This window comes from Camelus bactrianus, chromosome 3, assembly GCF_048773025.1.
Source record: "Camelus bactrianus isolate YW-2024 breed Bactrian camel chromosome 3, ASM4877302v1, whole genome shotgun sequence".
Lineage (NCBI taxonomy): Eukaryota > Metazoa > Chordata > Mammalia > Artiodactyla > Camelidae > Camelus > Camelus bactrianus.
This window is the reverse complement of record NC_133541.1, coordinates 2019878-2042086: the sequence shown is the minus strand read 5'-3', so window position 1 is coordinate 2042086 and position 22209 is coordinate 2019878. Positions and strand designations below refer to the sequence as shown.

The following is a 22209-nucleotide window of genomic DNA, read 5'->3' as shown; positions in this document are numbered from 1 at the left end:
CTGAAGAATTAAATCCCTAAGTCAAAGCTTTTCCACCCAGAAAAGTCCAGGCCGAGCCGCCTCACTGGAGAATTCTCCCCGCGTGTCCTGCACGTCCGTTAGATGCTTCCCCCTCGGTGTTCTGTGTTTTGGACGCTGGGTAAACAGCACTTTTAAGTTAACTTTCATTTTCTAGAGGGGGTGTTGCAGCGTACGGACCTGGGACTGGTTCTGTAGCAATAACTCCAATAATCTGTCTGAGGCTTTGGGCGTCACCCGAGACAGCGAAGTCACCTGCCGAGTTCCGCCCCGTCCCCGACTCCCACGCCCTCCATCCCTCTGCCCCCGCACGCCGGCCCTCATGCAGAGTCGTGGAGGCAGCCTTGGCGCGTCCTGGCCTCGGCGCAGCCTCCCGGCGCTTCCTCGCTAATTGTCGAGTGTGTGCAGACTCCGTGTGTCGGGTTAGTTCACCAGATCGGCTTCTGTTCTGTTTGCTGAGCGTTTCCTGGTTGTCTGTCTCGTCCCAAGTGGATTTTCAGTTCTCCCAAACACTCCTCCTGCCTCCGTGATGGGCTCCCACTTTCCCTGAATCTGTCAGGTGATGTCGTTGGTCACAGGGCCAGTCCGGAACTCTCCTGGGTCCATGCACCACGGGGCTTAGGAGGGTCCAGCTGTGTCCTGGGGGCAGGGCCTGGGGGCCAGGAGGGCAGGTCACTGGACACAGGGCCCACACACACCCCACCCGAGGGGTCTTTACTGTGTCTCAGCACCAGCAGCGTGGGCTGCGGGCCAAGGGTTCCAGGGCCATTTTCAGGGAAGGGGCTGGATCCCGGAGGAGTCCCAGCAGGGGGATGGCACCAGGTGCCAGGGGCTGTGTCTGTGGTAGAAGCCTCTCCCAGGAGGAAGGGGATGGGGGCTGGGACCCTGGGGGAAGGGGCGGGGCCCAGAGAGTGGGGGTCCTGCCAAGGGTCCCTGTATCCAGGCTGCAAGTATGGGTGGGGGTCAGAGTGACGAAAGTGGATGGAGGGGTGGGAGTGGGGCCTTCCAGCCAGTGGAGTCGGGGAGGGTCCCCAGCGTTCCCAAGGGCCGGGAGCGCAGGCATAGTCCCCGACCTGCTAGGCGCTGGGCCTGTGGGTATCTGGCCCCATACTGTGCATCACAGGAGGGCTGAGACCCTGCCTGTGGTGGCCCCCAACCCCAGCCCGGGCCCTGCTGCCTCACCACCCCCACGGCTCAGCCCACAGCCCCGGGTACCTCGACCCTGCCTCAGACCGCTGGCCTGACATCCTGGTGGTGGGATGGCGGGGGGTGTGACCGTGACCCCACAGCTGGGGGGTTGGGGGGTGGTCCTGGAGACGGTGGGGACAGGATGGTGCCACTGCCGGAATGTCCAGAGGCCCCTTCCCTGCAAGCGCGGCCTTAGGACCTCAAAATCTCCAGGCTTGCCCGAGACCTCAAAGCCTGACGGCAGACCAGAGGAGCTGGACTCATGACCTGTTTGAGAAGCGTTACTTTTTCCAGCAATCAGACAAGAAGTGGTAGGTGTTCAGTTATGGTGGCTTTGGCCAGCCCCCAGAGAGGCTGTCGCCTGAGGCACAGAGCAGGTGCTCAGCAGACAGAAGAGGGAGTGTGGGAATGGCTGCTGGGGGTCCCCGCTCCCCCCTTCAGAGGAACTTGTGGGCGACCGTTCGGCTGGGGGGTGAGAGCCTGTGTGCGCGTCCCCCGACTTAAAGCCGCACGAAAACATCTGTCGTCCCTCGCGCGTTGTCAACAAAAGGACAGACAGACCAAAGCCTTTGCCTCTTTATTCACAGGCTGTTTCTCACAAACCAACCACGCGAATGAAACGCATAGCCAAGGCCAGCATGACGGACCAGATGCGAGGTTTTCCACTTTTGTCTGCTTGACGTGAGGTTCCCAGCAAGCGAGGGAGGTCGCAGCTCTTTTTGGACTGATTACTTGCATTATCTTAACTTTCTGGATTACGCTGCATGGTTGTGGCCTTCCCGTGGGTGTCATGGACTGAACCGTGTCCCCCGGAACTCCTGTGCTGAGGCTCCCCCCGGCCTGTGGTAGGGTTTGGAGGTGGTGGGGTTAGGAGGCAGTTGGGCTGAATGAGGGCACGAGAGTGGGGCCCTAGCCAATAGGATCCGCGGCCTTGTAAGAAGAGGAGGAGAGAGATCTCTCCCCTCCTGCCTGTGCTCTGAGGAAAGGCTGCCTGAGGAGACGGCAGCGACTGGAAGCCAGGAAGAGGCTCTCGCCGGAAGCGGAACCAACCCTGTCCAGCTTTGATCTCGGACTTGCAGCCTCCAGCTCTGTGAGGAAATAGGTCTGCCGTCTAAGCTTCAAGTCTGCCACTTTGTCCTGGCCGCACAAGCAGACCGAGACAGCGTGTGTGCCCACAAACCCACGGGCCACCCACGGGGCGGGACCAGGTTGGGGAGGCTCGGGGCGGCCCGGTGGTGGCAAGAGAGGGGCTGTTTTCAGACCATCACACTCCTGCAGAGTCCAGAGGACACTCCCCAAGATGCCCCCCACACCCCCCCAAGCACAGTCAGCCCTCTGGGCACATCTGGTCCCCAGCCATGGAGGGAGCACAACTCCAGGGGGCGCTGTTCTTAAGTCTTGCAGGTGCACATTGGTATCTCTGGAGTAGAGGGTGCTGCAGCCCTGCCAAACCACATTCCAGTTAGAGACAAGGAGGTCGTGGAGGCTGCCCCCGCCCATGGCCCCAATCCACATGGGGTGACCCTGTGGAGAAGTGGGTCGAGGGCCGTGGGTGTCAGGGGGGAGGAGACAGTGCACATCACACCCCTAAGCTGACCAGGCTGGTCGGGGCAGCAGGTACCCTCACAACCACATCATTCTCCAACACCATCTGCCCGGAGAGGCAGTCAGCCCACAAACGCCCACAGGTCCTGCTGGAGGAGCAATGCCTGCCCTGCGAGGTCACCCCAGGCCCTCACCATGCCCTTGACTGTCCATTGGGCATCCCGTGCTCACCATTGCAGCACACCGCCCAGTGGCCAATGGTGATGTCAGCATTCCTTCTGAATCCGTAAGCACACACGATGACGCTCTGCTCTTCTGCCCTCTGAACTGCCTCTTGGGTCCCGGACGCAGCTCCTCTAGGGAGAAATGCTGGGAGTTCTCAGGACAGGTTCTTGGTGAGAATCCCCGAGGGTGATGTGACCGGAGGGTCACTGGGTGCCCCAGTACACGCCGTTCTGGTGGGAACGTGGCCTTCCTGTGGAATGCAAGGGCACAGTCTTCAAAGAGGCCACTCTTCCTAAAGGCTCCACCCAGGAGCCCTGTGCTGAGCTGGAGGTAACCCTGCTCTTGTTGCGCTGACTCTGTCTCCAGGACTGGAGGCTGAGAATGGGGCTGGGGCAGAAACCTGGACACGGCTGAGCCCAGCATGGACCACGGCACCAGGCCACATCCCTGGTGGCCTCCCCCACCCCTGACCCTGGTGCTCGCAACAACGCTTGAGGCTGGAGGCCCAGCGGAACCCGACTTGAACCCGTGCCCTCCACTATGCCAGATGGTCACTCCCATCAGCAAGAAACTGGGGAGCAAACCCGAGGAACAGTCATACTGCTCCAGCCTCATGGGACCCCAACACAGACAGCTGTTAGGAGATGCACCCATCCACCTACCCACTCACTCACCACCTGCCCACCCACCCATCTGTCCATCCGTCTGTCCACCCCCCCAGCCAGTATCTCCTGAGTGCTCTGGGTGCCGGGCAGTGTGTCGGGAGCTGGGGATGCGGCCATGAGCCTCATGGGCTTTGTGGAGCACCTCACTCACGGAGCAGATGCTCCCATGGAGGCAGCAGTCAACCAGAAAATAAATCCAGTGGAGGCATGGAGGAGGGGAGGGTACATGAGAGCGAACTCCTCGGGAGCTGAGGGTAGAAAGCAGAGGTTCCCAAAAGGAGGCTCGGAGGTCAGGGAGGGGCCTGCGTCCTGGGAGGGCTTGGCTTCCCTCTAATTTGGAGGGTCTGTGGGGGCAGCCCGGGCAGGTGAAGGGGGTGGGCAGCAGGCTTTGGGCAGAGGCGAGGCTCATCTGTCCTGAAGGGAGGGCAGACAGGTACTCTGAGAGACCGGACTCAGGGGCCTGCCTCCTAGGTTTGGGGAGGCACAGCTGACAGAGATGCTGCCCAGAACGCAGGGTGGGTTTGGGGGCTGGGATGAAGGATGTGTTTGCCTTATAGAGTCCAGGGTGCCCGGGTGGTCCACTCAGTCAGCAGCACTGGCAAGAAGGGTTGAGGCCTGGGCATGACTTGGGGCCAAGCCCTCCGGGAGGAAGGGCACAGGTGTCCCCATGCTGGAGGTCTACGGGTGCTGCTGGAGGTCTACTTGGGGCTCCCAGGTCAGAGCAGAGGGGTCCCTCAGGAAGCAACGGGGGCAATCCTGGGTTGGGGAGGGCAGAGGGACCAAGATGCTGTACCACCCAAGGTTCAGGAGGGGAGGCCCTGGTTTCCAACAGGTGGTTAATCCTGTCATGAAATGCAGATTCGGGCTGAAGGCAGCAGGAGGCTTAAGGCCAGGCCCCCTTCTGACTCTCGCCCTTAGCTGGGTCTGCACAGCCCCAGTCCTGTGTTTAGGGGTAAGGAGCGCCGCCGGGTGAGCGTGCCCACAGCTACTCCAGGCAACTCAGGAGCTGAGCGAAGGCCACTGAGGGGCGCCCGAGGCACCGGAGCCCGCAGGGACCCCCGCCCTGCTCGCCACCCGCACTCCTGCCCCCAGCGCTGTACTCCGCCCCCAAGGGAGGCGGTCGCCAGCCTGCGCCCTCCAGCCCAGGGTCCAGGACCTGGCCAGAGGGAGGGCGCGGGGGAAGGGCGGGGAGCGAGCAGGCCAGTGGGGGTAGAGGATAAGGGTCTCGCGGGGCGCGGCGGTGGGAGTTGAGGCTAGGGGCCCGGCCAGCACGGATGGGCGTGCGCTGAAGGCCGGGCGGGCGTGCCGAAAGCGTGCGACTCTGTGCTCGCGTGTGCGCGGCGCGGGGGGGTGGGGGGTGGGGGGTGGGAAGGCCCCGCCCCACCCCGGGGCGGGAGGGGGCCGCCGGATTAAAGGCCACCCAGGCGGGCGGGGACCGGGACAGCAGCCCGCACCCAGAGCGTGCTCGGCTCCGCGCCGCCCAACGCTGGTCTCGTCGGCCCCGCGCATCCAGCGGCCCCGGCGCAGCGCGTCCCGCCGAGCGCAGCAAGGCTCACGCGACATGAACGTCGGGACAGGGCGCTGAACGGTGGTGGCGATGTTGGGGCGCGGGGCCCTGGGCCCCGCTTGGGGGCTGCTGCTAGCGCTGAGCGTGCTGCCGCGGGCGCGCGGCGTCGAGGAGGAGCCTGGCGGCGCGCACGGAGAGACCCAGGGCTTCCAGGTGGTCACCTTCGAATGGCACCACGTCCAGGACCCGTACATTATCGCGCTCTGGATCCTCGTGGCCAGCTTGGCCAAGATCGGTAAGCGGCCCCTGGCTTGGCGCGCGCGGAGTCCCGGCCCCTCCACGACTTCCCTTCCGCCCGCGGGGTCTGCAGGTCCCGCGCCTGCACCCTCGGGCGACAGAGTCAGGCGCCCGCACCGCCTTCTTCCAGGGCTCCGCAGGCTCCGCGGTCTTCCCTGTGTAAGGCGCGCGATCGGCGTCAGTTGCCCAGCTGTCTGGTCCAGGATCGCCGCGGCCAGCCCCGGGGATTCGGGTCCTTGTGTCGCGCAGGGCGAGGCTCGGGGCTGCGAGCCTGGCCGGGCCCGGAGCGGCTGTGCGGGTGGCCGAGGATAAACGGCTTCTGGGCTTCTGGCGGAGCGGGCACAGCCTCCGAGGCCCCGCGCGCTCCAGGCTCCCTGGTCTGCGCTCTGGGGGCTCCGTCTGCCCCGTTGGGCTGCTTGGCTCTGGGGCTCCTGCAGCCAGGTTTTCTGTGTGTAGGGCTTGTCTGGCTGTTAATGCACTGAGAGAGGTAATGTCCTTGCCTCGAGCCCTGGAGTGCTAGGTCCCCAATGCAGAAAGAAAAACCGTGCCACTCAAGATTAAACCCAGTAAAACCCTATTTATAGGAGCAAGTTTTCCATTGAGTGTTTCTCTTGTAAAAATCCTGGTCTGTCAAAGATTTCTCTTAACTTGCTCCAGTGAGCCAGCAAAGTGAGAATTGTAGGTAACTTGCGGGCAAGGTGACAGGAAGGTCAGCTTTCTTAAGAGCTTGTGAGGACCAAAGTTTCAACTGCTGGTCAACACCAGGGAGGCAGAGATGTGATGGCAAGTGTACTCAGTAGGTGGAGTCGAGGGTGGGGGGAGCCTGTCGAGGGAGGGGGTCCTGAGGACACCCCCTCCACCACCTGCCTCAGGACAGCAGGGACAGGGACGGGTCAGCAGTGGTTTGGGAATGGGGAGGAGCCAGGCGAAGGGGGGGGCTCCTCCAGGGCTTTGGGGGGCTGACATCCTCAGTAGGACCAGGAGGGACAGGCTCTGGGGAGAGATGGTCAGAGGACTTTGGACCTGGGGTTTGGGGGCACTGGGGCACCTGGGGCACCGGGGGCACCTGGCAGCAGTCGGTCACAGCTTGTTCTCCCATGGCACTGCCTGTCATGCGTCCTGCTATGGCAATGATCTCTCTTTAAGTCTCTCTCTTCTTTTTGTTTCTGAAAAGCTCTCCAGCCCCTTGGCCTCCTCCTTTTCCCTCTGGTGTCTGTTCACCTCCTTGTCCCTGCCTGATCTCAGAGCTGTCTCCCCCACCACCAGCTTTCCCGTGGGGTTTTGTGATGTCAGGAGTGAAATCTGAGCATCGAGATGGGGTCTCCTCTGCTGTGTCTCCCCAGGCACCTCTGCCGCGGAGGTATGGCCGACACTGGCCGCTTGCTGCCAGTCACTGACTGAGCAGGTCCAGCCTCACCCTGGAGCTCTGGGAGCGCACCGTCCTGATGCTCCCCTGGGAACTGACCGGTTTCTGGGGCAGAGTGAGGGGTGTCCTTCTCGGCCACCTTTCCTCTTCTGGGGAACCCCGAAAGGGTGATCTGTACAGGGTGGACCGTGCCAGGGACGTGGAGTGCCCTTGTTGTGCAGAGCGAATGTGTACTTTCTGCACAAACCTAGCCCTGGGCACTGACGTGGCGCCTGCATCTGGAAGTCCAGTGTCTGTTTTCACCCAGGAAGAGCCATGGCCAGAGGTCTCTGGAGCACTCGGACTGTTCCTGAGACGACCTTCTCTGGGGTGGGGTGGTCGCCTGCTCCAGTCAGCTCTGTCTCATGGGCAGGGCAGAACGTTCAAAGAGCCCCACCGTGCCAGCACCACATCCCAGGCTGCCGTAGTCCCAGGCTTGCTGGCCCCACCTGTGGCTCTGGGAGGGTTGGGAATGCTAAGAAAGTATGAAGAGCTGTGAGAGGAAGCCTGTGGAGCTGACTGCTCTCTCCTCAGAGTGCCCTCTGGCCCTGGGCCAGGTCTTGCCCCTACCGCTTGAGACGTTCTTCTGCATTTGGAGGCTCCAGCTGTGAGATCATTGGGGTCTTGCCCATGAATGGGCAACACTGCAGGCAGGCTCAGACGCCCCATCTTGGAAAGTAGTCTGGGCCCCTCCTTATGCTCAGCGCCCCCCAGCCTTGCCCCCGTCCCCTGGAAAGCAGGTCCCCAAGGCCCTCCAGGTGGCTCAGCCTGGGCCTCGTGTGACCCCACCTCTTTGCCCTTCCCTCCAGGGTCCCCCCACCCTCTGCTGCCCTGTCCGGTCCCCCTTGCCCCTTGTCTGCCGCTCCTCCATCCACCTGGGTGCTCTCCCTGCCCTGCCCCACACCCAGCACCTCCAAGTACCTGCCTGGTGCCCCGGGTCCCCAGCCTCCAGCCAAGGTTCTGAGAGCGTGGCTGCCCACCGGGTGTCCCTGCATGGACCTCACCTCAGATGAAGATGAGGAGCCGGTGTGGCTTCTGAGCCCCCAGACCCCGGGTCCCTATCTGGGGATGCATTTGGGCCTCCTGAGGCTCCTGCCTGTTCTTGCATATTTAGGAGATTCCGCGGGGCATGAAAGGGCTGCTGAGGCCAGGGCATCTGCGCACAGCAACCGTAGAGCCTGCAGGGCCTGAGAGGTCGAGGACTGTCCGGGGGGGACGGTGTCTGCCCCTGAGCATGTGTGCAGGGGGTCCTCTGGAGCAGCCTGGGGACCTGGGTGGGACATGTGCTCCCCAGGGGGTGGGGGTCCCAAGAGTGCAGCCACCCACACCAGGGTCCCTTTGGGCCTTGGCCAGGCTGGACTCCTGTTCCCTTATCCTGTTCTCTCCTCCGGCCTCCCTTGGGGGCCAAAAGCTGGGCCAGCACTGGGCTCAGTGGGTCCACATGGGCCATGTAGAGCTGGGGAGGCGGGGGCAGCATTGGGTGGGGATCCAGGCAGCTTCCAGAGACAGAACCTGGAGGTGGCAGAGTGGCCAGGGTAGGTACTCCTGGAGGAGGAGGGCAGCTGGAGTGTGGGAGGCCAGAGGGAGGCCCGAGGGTTACAGCTATCTGACGTGCTCTGGAGGTTGAGCTCTGGCACCGAGGCGGTGGGTGGGGGCACCACTGACTTTAGGCTGGAGCTGCTGGGAAGTGGTGATTTCACTTTCTGAGCTGGGGTGCCAGGGCAGCAGGCCAGAATTCATCGTCCCCGCTCTTTCTCTAAGAGGTCAACCCCAAGCTCAGACCCCACCCCCAAGGAGGGAGAGAGCTACCCACACCCTGGTGGAAACCCCCAGGGAAGAACCCAGTGCCTGATGGCCCCACTTAGACTCAAAAGAGGAGGCTCAGTGGGTGGCGAGGTGGTGAGGTGGCGCGTTCCTGCCCAGCCCAGGTGTGGTGATCCTCTGAGACCCTCAGCCCCTTCCCTTGTGGGTTTGGCAGGTGGTCCTGCTCGGTGTTTGTTCACCACCTCCCTCTTTGCCCCGTCTGCCAGGTGCCTCTCGTAACCAGCAGGGGCTTTCCGGTCAGGTGTAAGACATGCAAGAGCCCTAGCCCTTATCTGCGCCGGCCCCACCCGAGTCTGGGCCTGTGGATGCTCCTGCGCCGCGCCTCTGGGAGACACAGTTCCTTTTCCCAGCTGTGCTCCAGCTGGGGCTTGGCCTTGGAGGCACGCTCTGTCCTCACAGGTCAGCAGCTGCCTTATCGGCTCAGACTCTGATCTCCAGGCCCTGTGCTCCTGGACCCCAACTCCTGTTACTTGCAGAGCGCTGTCACTGTGGCTTCCCATCTGGTCAGCAGAGTTGCAGTCCAGCCCTAGCCCTTACCAGGGGAGAGGGCACAGACCCCGGGTGCTGGGACACTCAGGGCGTTCAGGGGAGCCTGGGCCACAGGCTGTATGACTTCTGTCGGACAGCCCAAGGCATCGGCGCTGTTCTCTGAAGCACAGCCGTCAGGTGCTGGGTGTCTGCCGAGCTGTGCTCCTGGGCTGTGCGGGAAGCCATGGGGACGTTTACCTCCTGGGGTGAAACCAGAAGCTTGCGGTTTTCATGTAATGTGCTCTGGTCCCAGGACCCAGACCCCCATCACTGCACCCAGCCCCGCTGCTCTCTTCCCTCTGGACTCCGGCACACCCTCGACCATGCTCTCCTCCCGAAGTTCCCTTACTCCCCTCGAAGAGATTGCAGGGGAGGATCTGTAAGACGAGGATGACCTAGAAAGGCCAGGTGAGCAGCCGAGTCCTTAGCTGATCCCATTCTCCCAGGAGCAGCTGAGTCAGTGGGCCCTGGCAGACCCCAAAGGTCAGATGGAGCCGAGGTCTGGAACCAGAGCCTCTCCCCAGAGCCTCTCTGGGAGGGACGCTTCGTGCCGAAGGCGTCGGCTCATTGTCAGGAGATGCCCTGGGAGAACTGGCCTTGAGCTATAAAACAATCTCAGGGCATTGGGAGCTAAGGTGTCTCCCTGGCTGTCCTGAGGGAGCCGGGCAAAGGTGGGGAGGTGCTGATAGCGCCAGTCCTGCCTGTTGGGCTGAAGGGACTCCCCAGGGAGCTCCCCCCCCCACCCCGCCGACTTCCTGCTCTGGGAGCAGCTCAGGACGGTGCTGCCAAGACTGCAGGCCCCCTGCAGCAGGAGGTCCCGGAGCCCTGCCTCCGGCTCTCCCAGTCGGCGCCGGATCAGCCTCATGCTTTGTTCCTTCTCCGAGTCGAGTCGTGTCCCTTTTGACAGGAAGTCTCACCAGCAGGGCTGGGGTGAGGGGCTCAGCGTGCAGTGAGTAAGGTCCCGGCCGGCGCTCCGGGTGCTCCTCCACTCACCCCGCCTTCACTCAGAGAAGGGACTCCTCCAGCGCTGAGCGCGGAGCCCCCGGCTTTCAGGCGCCAGGTCCTGGGTGCAGAGTCTGAGCAGAGCCCATCTCTCCAGCCCTCTCCACCCTGGAGCCCAGAGAGGCGGCTCCTTCCTGGGCGTGGTGGGGGGCCACAGCTGTGGGCCCCGTCCTTTGCGCCAGGAAGCCCTGCAGGGGCCTGGGTGCTTTGCTGATGGGAGGGTGCCTCACTGGGGCCCTCTCCACCCCTACCCCTGCCTGCACCATCGCTCCCACCTGGCCCCACCCTCTGACCTCCCAGCCCCATGCCCTCTGACCTTGTCCCCTGCCACTTTTCCATCCCTTCTTCATGCCTTGGAATTCTGTCTCCTCTGTCTGGAAAGGGCAGGGGAGGGAGGGCTGCTTGAGGAGCCCAGGTGCCTGCAGAGGCCCCTCCCCATCAAGCCCTGCCTACAGAGCCCACCAGACTGGGGGGGTCTGAGCTCCTGGGGCCTGTGGGCTTGGGCGGGGCTGGGGGAGGTACACCATTAGGGCCAACAAGGAGTGGCTGGGCCCAGGGAGCAGGGATGCCCCTGGGTGTATGGCTGTGGCCCTGCTGGGCTGTGGCTTCCCTGGGTTCCAGCCGAAGCCCAGACCCCACCCCCAGTCACACAGTTGCCTCGAGCCCCACCCACCAGCACTATCCCCCACCCCCCACCTCTTCTGAGCTCAGAACCCTCCAGCCCCACTCCCCCGGGCCCTGAGGTTACCCCTCTACACTGAGTTCTTTGGGTTCAACCAGGTCAACTCTGCGTCCGTTTGTCCCTGCGGGGTCCCCAGCAGGGCCCGTGCAGATGGAGAGCAGGCGGGTGTTCAGGTGCACGGATGGTGAGCACTTAGCGGGTGAAGGAGTGAACACGTCGGACGGTGTGAGCTTCGTCCACACCGTCCATAGGCTGGGCTGGGCTGGGAAGAGGCTCCCTAAATTCCTTGGCCAAATTCTTTCCCCAAATTGCCACACAGCCTCCGGTGAGCGGCACACCCGCTGACCACACCCTGCAGGCGGGCAAGGCCAGCATCAGCTCAGAGCATGGTGGGCAGGTCAGGGTGCAGGGTGGGGAGTGCATCACCCCACACAGAGGTCACCTGGGTGGGCCTGGACCCAGAGAAGCAACGCTCGCCTGCACCAGGCCTGGCCTGAGATCCGGCCCGTTCACACACAGTCCTGCCTTCTGGAGCAAGACAGAACAGAACAAATCTGTGCATCCCGACACGCAGGCCTCAGGCAGACGCCGGCACAGCCCTGGCACACGTGCCCTCCTGGACAGGGCTTGGACTCGGGGCCCAGGCAGCTCCATGCCCACGGCACAGTGACAACACTCTGGGCTTGAATGTTTGTTATCTTAGTAATCTTTTATTAATGCAGCCAACATGCCTGATTTTTAGCAGCCACAGCTCTGAGCACTAGTTTAACGTTCACCGTACAAACATTTGTGCTGCCATGGGCCTGCCATAGGCCATGGGGACACACTTCCCACAAAGTAGACCCAAATTTCCCTGGAATGTTGTGTTCCCCTGGGGGCAGATGAGATGGTCCCTCGGGATACAGGCATCAAGTGCTGGACTGAGCAGCGAGGGGAGGGAGCAGCATGGGGGTGGAGTGAGCCCTGTGGATTGGGGTGAACACTTTCCGAATCCAGACAGCCTGTGCAAAGGCCCTGAGGTGTCTGTGCCTGGGTGTGTTTGAGGAGCAGCTGAAGAAGCCAGCGGGGGTGGGGGGGTGGAGGTGGCGGGAGGTGAGAGCAGAGGGGCCAGGAGGCAACCAGCCACGCAGGTCCCAGGGAAGTGGGGCCGCAGAGGCTTCGGATTCTAGAACACACAGGTGGGGCTGCTGGGGGCCGGTCACATCGCACCGTCTGCCCGCAGCTTCACAGAGTTTGGGGACCCTCAGGGCCTCCCACACCCTGGCTCGGGCCTGGCCTGTGACTGCGGCTAAGAGGGCTCACGATGGCCTTGTCCTCCTCAGCAGGGACACGGCCAGTTTCGGCGTCTCCCTCGGGGTGTGTGAACATGCTTGGAAGGTGCCTGGTAGACATTCTGTGAACACGGTAACTACCCTGCACAGCGCCCGGCCTTAGTAAGAGGTCAACAAAGTATAGGTGATAAAGACAAAAATGCCAAGACAGTCACACAGTCGCTACAGACGCTGCGTCTGAGGTGGACTGAGTGGGCCAGGGCCGCATGGCACCAGTAAGAGCAGGGGCCAGTGCACACTGGGAGGGACAAGGCTCCACGGGAGAGAAGGGGGCAGCTCAGACTGGTCACCCCCTGAGCTGAGCCGCCACAGGTGATTTGTAATGTTGGCAAAATCCCTCTGATTTTATAAGTTTCTTCCCAAAAACATGTTCAGAACAAACAAGACAGAAAAACAGCACATACCTGCCCCAAGATCTGAACTGAGGTCCAGGATGTGCCCTCCGGAGACTCCAAAGTCCCCAGCAGGACGAGGTGTCTGGGTGCTGAGGGCCCAGACCAGCAGCTCTGCTCCGGCTTCTGCCCCCAGTGTCCCAGGAGGGCCCAGACCCAGGAGGTGGGGCAGCCAAGTCCAGAGGGGGAGGCACGAGGTGCCACCTCGCCGCCTCTGTGGGGACCTGGCTCTGCCTGAGCTGCCTGTAGGGCCAGGGCTGAGGTCGGGCAGCACCCGGGTGAGGAGGCGCCCGGGTTCTTTCCTTGGAGCTGGCTGCACAGGTCCACACCTGTACCCAGGTTCACACATCGATTGCAGAAAGAGTGGAGAGCCCCTGGGTTTGCTGGACCAGGGCGAGAGGCCAGGTTGAGAGGTCAGATGGCGGCCAGGGGCAGGTTTCTTATCTGGGGGGCAGTCAAGATGGACCACAAAGAAGGGCAAGGTGGGTTAGGCAGAGCGAGTCGGGCTGGGGGAGGAGCTCAGGTGGAGGCCCAGGGGGTCAGGGCCGTGGGAGCCTTGGTGGTTCAGGCTGGACAGCGGAGACTGGGGACAGGCTGGAGGGCGTGGGCTCCAGGAGGGTGTTGATCCAGGTGGTTGAGGCCCCCAGTGGACCCCTCTGCCCCAGGCACAGGCGTGGCCCTGGTTGGATGTCAGCTCTGAGAGGACGTCCTGTGCGCCTGGACCTCCAGCCTCTGAGCCCAGGGGCAGACCAGGATCCTCTAGGGCCCACCCAGGGCTCACGGAGTGACAGTGCCAGCTGGCGGGGGCGGGCCAGGCTCCATCTCTTCCTGGGCTGGTCCAGAGGCCTCAGCTGAATTCACCACCTGTGGAGCTATCATGCCAAAGTCCAACTGGTTTTGAGTTCTCCCCGGGAATGGATTTTTTGCAAAGGCAGAATGTGAAAGTTGGAAATGCCTGTTTCTAACAGGTTTTGGAACAATATGAAGGGTGGAAATACAGGGCTCTATTTCTTCTCGGATTTAGCAAGCCCTGGACGCCAGGGTGCAGGGCGCTTGGGCCTGCATCCTCCCCGACCTGCTTTCCTTAGAACTTGGCCCTCACGTGCTGAGTGCCTGGTGCAGCTCACCCCCCGCCTGATGGCTAGACGTGGGCCAAAAGGGGCAGGGCCACTAAGGAGGCCCATGTGTGCATGTGTGTGCACTGGCCTGTGTGCTGCTTCCCATGGGCCGAGGCTGTCACCTGTGGCACTGAGAACTACGCCTCCTGTAGCCACAGACACCGGGACCTGGGGGCCTGAGGTCCCCTCACATGCCCCTGGGACACCGATGCTGATGACCAGGGTGGGTGCGGGTGTGTGAGACGTGCAGCCTCCGGGGGCTTGTGACCCATCATGTTACCGTCACGCCCACACACGTCCTCCTCGATGCAGGGCTGTGAGGAGGCCCCCACACCCGGTCCCAGCAGGAGGAGCTGGGGTCCTGGGGGATGGCTGGGAAGTGCCTGCACGTGGGGGAGGCCTAGCCCCCTGAGAGCTGTGTCCTGGGGTCACAGAGGTCACAGAGGCCTTTCCAGCCCAAGAAGCCACCAGGCAGCCCCAGGACAGGGCCCCAGAGCAGGCCTGAGGACAGGCTCACTCAACACCCCTGCAGAGGGCACAGCCTCCCTTCTGCTAGTCCACCCAGGCCCAGGCTCCCTGGATGGCGGTGTCACCCCGTGTGCCCCAGCGGTAACTCAGTAACCGGACAGAGTGCGCCGGGGGCCTCCGCATGTGACTGCTGCCCCCTCACGCCCTGAGGCAGCGAAACCTTTGTTCTGCCCCTTCAGCTGGAAGTCCGGATGAGGGACCCACAGCCCTGTAGCCTGGGCTGGGCACGTCTCTGGCTTCTGAGTCTCCTCAGCCTGTAAGACACCTGGCGAGACCCCTGGGGTTCAGTCTAGGTCAGTCTCTGGATGGTCGGCCCCAACATCTCTAATCAGCTTCTGGGGTGAGGCTGGGACCAGGCCCGGTGGGTCCCCGGGTGGGAAGAAGGTGGGGAGGTGGTCACCGTCCCCAGCAGGTACTGCCCTGCCGGGCTCCTGGGGGCCGGTCACGTTGCACCATCTGCCCGCAGCTTCACAGAGTCTGGGGACCCTCAGGGCCTCCCACACCCTGGCTCGGGCCTGGCCTGTGACTGCGGCTAAGAGGGCTCACGATGGCCTTGTCCTCCTCAGCAGGGACACGGCCAGTTTCGGCGTCTCCCTCGGGGTGTGTGAACATGCTTGGAAGGTGCCTGGTAGACATTCTGTGAACACGGTAACTACCCTGCACAGCGCCCGGCCTTAGTAAGAGGTCAACAAAGTATAGGTGATAAAGACAAAAATGCCAAGACAGTCACACAGTCGCTACAGACGCTGCGTCTGAGGTGGACTGAGTGGGCCAGGGCCGCATGGCACCAGTAAGAGCAGGGCCAGTGTCCTTAAAGGCCTGGTAAGGAGAGGACGTGGCCATCCTGCCCGCCCCCACACCTGCCACCTGCTCCTCCTGGTCCCCACCCGTCCTTGGGTGGGATGGTTCCGCAGCCTCATCATGGTGGGCACTGGCTCTTGCTGCTGCGCCCCCAGCTGGAGAGGGCGTGGCACAGAGCTGGCCAGACCTGTGAGGAGCCGCCTCTCTGTGACCTGGTGTTGGCCCCACGTAGGCGCCTCAAACCCCAGTTGCTGGGTGAGCCCTTCCGTGCTGGGGGCTCCAGTACTGTGTTGCTGGGATTTGCAGGGGCGGGGGTGGGGGGTCATCTGATAACCAGTTAAAAATATAATGTGTGAACCGAGCAGAGGTCTGGGATCAGTGTGTGAGGTGTGGCCTGTGGACACTGTCACCACGTGCAGGCGTGTGGCATGTCCAATGTTCCCCTCCCCACGCCCACCCCCCAAACAGCCTGTCTTCCTGGGAATAAACTGGAAAAGAAGGCAGGCAGTTTACAGCTCCTGAGAAGGCCCTGGTATTGAGAACGCGGCCTCTGTTGTCAAAATCCTTTACTCATTAACTCGATAAAACCAAGAACGTTCCGATGGCCGGCATGCCCTCAGCCCCGACCCTGCCCCTGGCCCTGCGATTCTGGGCCTGAGGCCTAAGAGGAGTGTGTCCGGGCCCAGCACCCCCTCTGGCTTACCCACGCGCCCCCATGGAGGACACTGGCAGGTGCAGGATGGGCAGACGCTGGCTGCCCAGGGACACGGACCCACTCTTTTCACCAGACCAGGAGAGCCAGTCCCACCCCTACCACCAGCTCAGGGTCAGGAAAGCTGCTCCCGGCCCAGTGCTCTGGGACCCTCTTCCCAACACCCACCTCCCCTGGTCCCCCAGCAGGTGCAGGGGCGAAGACCAGAGGATCTGTCTCTGTGCCGCACCCCCACCCCCACCCTGACCCCCACCGTGCCCTTGAGGGCGCCCGGCCCAGGAAGCCGGCATGCAAACAGCACCTCCAGCCGGCTTTCCGTTTATAATCTTGATTTTCTTGAGATCTGAAGACTCCTTTCAGTGTAAGTGAGCTGAATCTATTGCCTAAAAGCCGGATGAGTGCCTTCCCGGGCCGCTTGCTACCCCCAAGTCATGCTGGCGCCAACAGAACCGAGCAGACTCTCAGGGGCCCTGGCGCAGCCCAGGAGAGGAGCAGGAAGGACGCGCAGCCGGTGCTCTGTCCTGGCGGAAGCCTGGCCCCAGCCTTGCGCCTGCGGGGGCCACATCTGAGGGCAGCAGCCCCCAGGGAGCTCGGGGCCATCGTGTTCCAGCCCCGCCACCTGCACGAGCCCGAACTACGGCCCTTTGCCTGACTGTGGGAGGTTAAAGCCAGACGGGAGGAAGAGAGGAGTCGTCTGGTCTCCAGGAGCAAAGTCCTCTGCCTCACAGCCGTGCCCCACCGCATCCAGGGGATCAGGGGCGTGTGCCTGCCCCCACAGCCCGGGCCCGAGCCCACCCTCCCCGGATCAGAGCCACTCCTGTAGCCCACGACGGGGCCCACGACGGGTGCATGGGCGCCGAGGCGGGGCAGGGGCATCACAGTGTTGGTGGAGACCTTAGGGCTCCCTCCTCACGTCGCGCTCCCGTCCTTGGAGGGCCTTGGGTGGGGCGGCTGTGGGGAGGCTGTGTCAGAGCAGGGAGGACGGGCGCCCAGGCTGCTGTGCTGCAGGCAGGACTTCCTCCCCAGGGAGGTCTTCTCTGCCCAAGTCTTATGGGAACCAAGCTCCCAGATCCCCCACAGCGTGTGTCACAGGCTGGAAACTCTGAGGGAAGGGTCACTCAGGCCTCTTCCTAGCGGACCGTTGCTGGAGCTGCCAGAGCCAGTTTCTAGAGATGGCGCTTCCCCGCTCACCCCCGCACGCACTCCCCTTGGCATCTGGCCCTCTGCGCCTCCTCCTCCTGCATGGGCACCTTGCCCCTCCCGTGCTGGCGTCCAGGACCCTGAGCCTCAGGGTTCTGTTTAGTGGACCCCTTCCCTGTGGGCGAGCGGCAACAACACCCTTCGTGGTAAAAAGTAGGACTTTTGTTTGTTTAAATCCGGCAAAACCTTCCCATAGTGTCAGCCCAGCAGAATCAGAACAGAGAGTTAACGCTGGCATGAAGCTACAGGCTGACAGTGCCAGGCCCTCCCTTTGAACAGCGGGTGTTGCCCACCCGCCAGCCTCCCACCTCTGTCCTTAAATATGTCACTTCTGTCCCTGGCCTGGCTCCTAAAGCCACATCCCAGCGCAAGGCACACATTCCAGGTGAGCACATACTACAGCCTCAGAGATGCTGTTTTATTTTTAAAAGTTAGTAAGCTGAGTATTTTTAGTGACATTGCAGATTTACAGAGTAACTGAGCAGGCGGTCCAGAGAGTTCTCTGTGCTCGCCCCCTCCCCACCCCTGCAGGCTCCCTGCTAGCGTCCTGCGCTGTGCCGGTCGTTGCTTCAGTTGCTGGACCTGCAGTGATACATTATTATTAACTGAAATCCGTAGTTAACACTGAAGTCCTCTTGCTGTAGCGCAGTCTGTGAGTTTGGACAGCTGTCTGATGACGTGTGTCCCCCATCGTGGTGTCATACAGGGTCGTCTCACTGCCCTACACCCCCTGTGGCCCCCGTCATCCTTCCCTTCACCCCCTGGCAACCGCCGGTTCTTTTACTGACTCCACAGCTTTGCTTTTCCCAGAGTGTTGCATAGTTAGACTCCTGCAGGATGGAGTCTTTTCAGATGGGCTTCCTTCACTTAGTAACGTGCATTTAAGGTTCCCCCATGTTTTTTCAAGTGTTTGATAACATTTCTTTTTAGTGCTGAATAACATTCCACTGTCTGGATGGACCACAGGTTATATATCCGTCCAGGTACTTAAGGACATCTTGGTTGCTTCCAAGTTTTGGCAAGGATGAGCAAAGCCGTTAGAGTCCTCTGTGTGCAGGTTTTTGTGTGGTTGTAAGTTTTTGACTCATTTGGGCAAATACCAAGGGGCATGATCGTGGGATCGTATGGCGAGAGGGCATTTGGTTTTGGAGAAGCTGTCAGGCTCTCCCAGAAGGGCTGCCCAACTCTGCGCTCCCTGCAGCAGTGACGAGGGTTCCTCACCAGCCACTGGTGCTGCCAGTGCCTGGACTTCGGCGACCCCGGTGGAGGAGGGCGCCTGGCTGTGCCTGTCCTCGTTCACTGAGACCTGGTGTGAGCGTCTCTTCCCGTGCTGAGTGCTGTCTGTTCATCCTCCCTGGCGACATGTCTGCTTAGATTTTGGCCCCCTTTTTAATTGGGTTGTTTCCTTATTGAGTTTTAAGAGTTCTTTGTAAATTTTGGATACAAACCTTTATCAGATGTGTGTTTTGCAAATAACTCCCCCTTCTGGCTTGTCTGCTCCTTCGCTGAGCAGTGGCTTCCACAGACACTTCAGTAATTTTAGCAAACCCTGGCTTATCAGTTCTGTCTCTCACAGAGCATGCTTTTGGTGCCGTGTCTGAAAACTCACCACCAGACCCAGGGCCACCACGGCTTTCTCCCATCGTGTCTTCTGGGAGGTTCATAGTTCCGCGTTTCACACTGAGGCCCGTGATCCGCTTTGAGTTGTCTGGGGGGGCGGGGGTGAGGTCTGAGTCTCCGTTCGTCTCCGGCACGTGGACGTGAGCTCCTCCAGCACCGCATGCTGGGAGGACCGTCCCTGCCCCGCGGCGTCGCCTTCGCTCCTCTGCCGGAGGTCAGTGGTCCTCGCTTAGAGGGCTGCTTCTGGGCTCTCTGTTCCGTCCCGCTGTGCCCGTCTGTTCTCTCACCGGCACCGCCCTGGCCCCACTGCTGTGGCTCCAGTCAATCCTGAGGCCGGGCAGTGTCAGTCCTCCAGGTCTGTTCCTCTCCCTCAGTGTTGTGTCCAGTGCCCTGGGTCTTTTGTCTCCTCCCCGTGTGAACTTTAGAATCGGTTCCTTGGTGGTGGCGGGTGCAGCTCAGTGGTAGAGCTCATGCTTAGCATGCAGGAGGCCTTGGGTTCAATCCCCAGTACCTCCATTCAAAAAAAACAGTAATAATAATAAATAGAATCAGTTTCTCGATATTCACTTAAAATCACTTGCTGGGGTTTTTCACTGGGAGTGGTTGTATCCAGGGGTTGTGCTGGGAAGGCCTGACGTCTGGACCACTGAGTCCTCCTGCTCATGAGTGCAGATACCTCTCCATTTACTTCGATCTTCTTTGATTTCTTTCATCCAAGTTTAGAAGTTTTCCTCATATACGTCCTGCACGTATTTTGTTAGGTTTATGCTGAGTGTGGTTTTTCGGTGCCAGCGTCAGACTTCTAATTCTATGTGCTCACTGCTGGTTTACAGGAAAGCAGGCGGTGGCACGGCCCTGCTGTCATCACGCGTTAGTTCCAGGAGTTTGGGGTTGATTCTTTGGGATTTCCTACTCAGATGATCGTGTCACCTGGGGACCAAGGTTCCTGCCTCTCCCTGCCCAGCGAGGCCAGTGTGTGGGCCCAGAGGCTCCTGGCTTCGCTGATAAGTGCTGGGCATTTCAGGCCCTCTTGGCCGGGACCTGCCCTGACATGTGTTGGGCAAGGTGTGATGTGAGCTTCCCGGAGGCGGGAGAAGACACGAGGACCTGCCCTGCCCTGCCCCACACGCTTGCTCTCTAGGTTCTGGGGTTTCCACCAAGATTTCAGATTTCAGCTCTCACCACACGTAGCCAGGGAACAGCAAGAGCCTCTCTTCCGTCTCCCCAGCCACCTCTCAGTTTACCAGATGTTGGTGCTGTTTTCGACGCACTCTAGTAACTTGGCCCCAAACACCGCCAGCCACCATGCTGGCCCCACGCTCCATGTCCCCGCACTCCTTCCCGCCTGATCCTGAGGTGCTGGGCCCCAAAGCTCCCGTCCGCCGAGCGCGGCACTGGCTGCCCGGCCCCACTGCCCGCCGCTGTGGCCCGGCCTTGCCTTCTGTCTCACGGAGCCCTCTGCTTGGTGGACTCGTTCTCCACCAGCGTGACTTCCCCCTGTTCCTTCAGGGACTGGCTGCGCAGTGGAGGGTGACATCGACTGTCCTGAGCAGCCCAGTGAGCCCTGGATTCATGCTGGGGGTGCCCTCCCCCCAGCAGTGGTGTGCACTGAGGTAGACGTCATTGCTCCCACTGCGCTCTGTCCCTGGAAACGCAAGTCCATCATCGGGAGACGTTCGTGGTGGCTCTGTCCCTGTCTCTCTCGCTCGCTCATCCGAGAGTCCCCAGGCCACCCTCTCTCCTCTTGAGTTTTCTCTCCTGCCTTTTGTGTCTCTGTCTTTTTCTTCCATCTTCTGAGAGCATCTTTAACTTCATCTTCCAGTGTCCCCATTGAGTTTTAAGCTTCTACTGTCGTAGTTTCTCACGTTTAATGAGCGGCTCTAAATCTCTGTATGCACCTTCTAGTCAAGGACGCAGCTCCTGTACTGAGTGTGCGTCACGGTGGTGTTGAAGCCTGCCCTCCCTGCGTGCGGCGTTCCGTCACTTGCTTTAGGTGTTGCTTCGGTCACAGGTGTTTAGGCCCAAGACCGCCTCTGCCCCCAGTGGCCGGAGGGGCTGGGGCCACGCACATGGGAGCTGGACAGCACGGTGCCCGGCGGGGAGCGTGTGGGCTATCGGGGTGGGGAGGCCAGGATGCCAGTGTCTCCAGACCCCCACTTCCTGTTGGCCCCGCCAGAAAACCAAAAATAAAGAAAATAAATGACACCAATCCCCTGTTGTTTGCATCGGGCCTTGGAGGAAGCACTTGACCCACCTCCCCTGCAGGAATCTGATTTCCTCTTTGCAGCAGCCCAGCAGGGCCTAAGCTGTCATCTCACGATGAGGAAACCAAATCTCAAAGGGGTGAAACAATAACTGGCCAGGGAGCAGCTTCCTCAGAACAGAGGCCTCGGATGTGCAGGAACCATCACCCTTGGCCTTCTGACAGGTGCTGGTCCGAGGGCCGCCCCGGCCCAGGGCCCAGCAAGGGGGCCTGGGGGGCAGCTCCTGCCCTCGGCCCTGAGCCTCCCGTGATGGGGGCAAACGAACGATGTCCCCGGAGGGGTGTTGTCTGTGCCTTTGCCCCCAGGGGTGGCTGACACACCTCGGCCTGGCTAGTCTCATGGCTGACACACCTCGGCCCAGCTGGCCTCGAGACCTGGCGCCTGAGCGGGCTCCTCGGATGACCGCCCCCCTTGAGGAGCCTGTGGTTCTCTTGCAGGGCCGCCTCCTATCAGAAATCAGTGGTCCCCATGCTCCCTGCTGCTCTGTGTCTGGGTGGTGGCCTGTGACAAAGTCCTGGCTTCAGGGGACTGTGCTGGGAGTGCCCTGATAGCGGTGAAGTGGTGTCCCGGCAGCCACGTGAGTGCCAGGCGTGGTTTATGACACCTTGGGACATTGCCCACACATTTTATCAGCACAAAAGATAAATGAAAATTCAGAGAAAATGGTCTTGCTGGAATTTTTCGCATGAAGGTGTGAAGGTCAGTAAGCTGTAACCTTGCTCCCTGCAGGCATTCCCCAAACCCACCCCAAAGTGAAGTGTCCTGTATCCTCGCCTCGGCGGATTCCATGGTGCATTTGATCACTCAGCCTCCAAACCTCCAGCTGACCACCCACCCCGCTGAGGTCAAGGCTTTTCTCCTCCCACCACTCCCTATGATGTGATTAACTTTTTCTGTTCTTGAGATTTACTTATTTATTTATTTTAGAGGAGGTGCTGGGATTGAACCCAGGACCCTGTGTAAGCTAAGCACGTGCTCTGCCACTTGAGCTATGCCCTCCCCCGTTCTTGAGACTAAACGTCGAAGAATGCCTTTTCAGGTTGTCCAGCCCCTGGGGCCACCGGCCCTCGGCTTCCTCATTCTGTAAAAGCAGAGTCACTGAGTACATGCCATCCTGTGGCCCTTTTACGTCCACTGCAGAGACAGGGCGTCAGCGTGGTGCTGGCGCTGGGGTCTGGGATTCTGATGCCGACACCTTACTTCTACTGCCTTTGCTCTTTGAGCCAGCGACCCCATCACAGCTCAAGGTCAATGAATTATTCTGTGAAAGAAGGTCTCAGCGGCCCGATTCCCAGCCGCCTTCAGCAGTCACACCCTGCGTGTCATTAAATCGACACAGTCAGCTTGAACCCCCTGT

General features: G+C 61.2%; 1 protein-coding gene across 2 annotated transcripts in view; it reads left to right on the top strand.

Annotated features, from left to right (window-relative positions):
- The first annotated feature begins 5088 nt into the window (after positions 1 to 5088).
- The window catches only part of SLC9A3 (solute carrier family 9 member A3), a 41458-nt gene continuing 24337 nt past the window's right edge, over positions 5089 to 22209 (top strand). Inside the window, exon 1 of one of the 2 annotated variants that reach the window (XM_074355498.1) lies at positions 5089 to 5443. In XM_074355498.1, coding sequence (XP_074211599.1) covers positions 5239 to 5443 — 205 coding nt within the window. In that variant the 5' untranslated portion in view covers positions 5089 to 5238. The remainder of the gene's footprint in view (positions 5444 to 22209) is intronic. The other variant, XM_074355492.1, reaches the window with a different exon arrangement.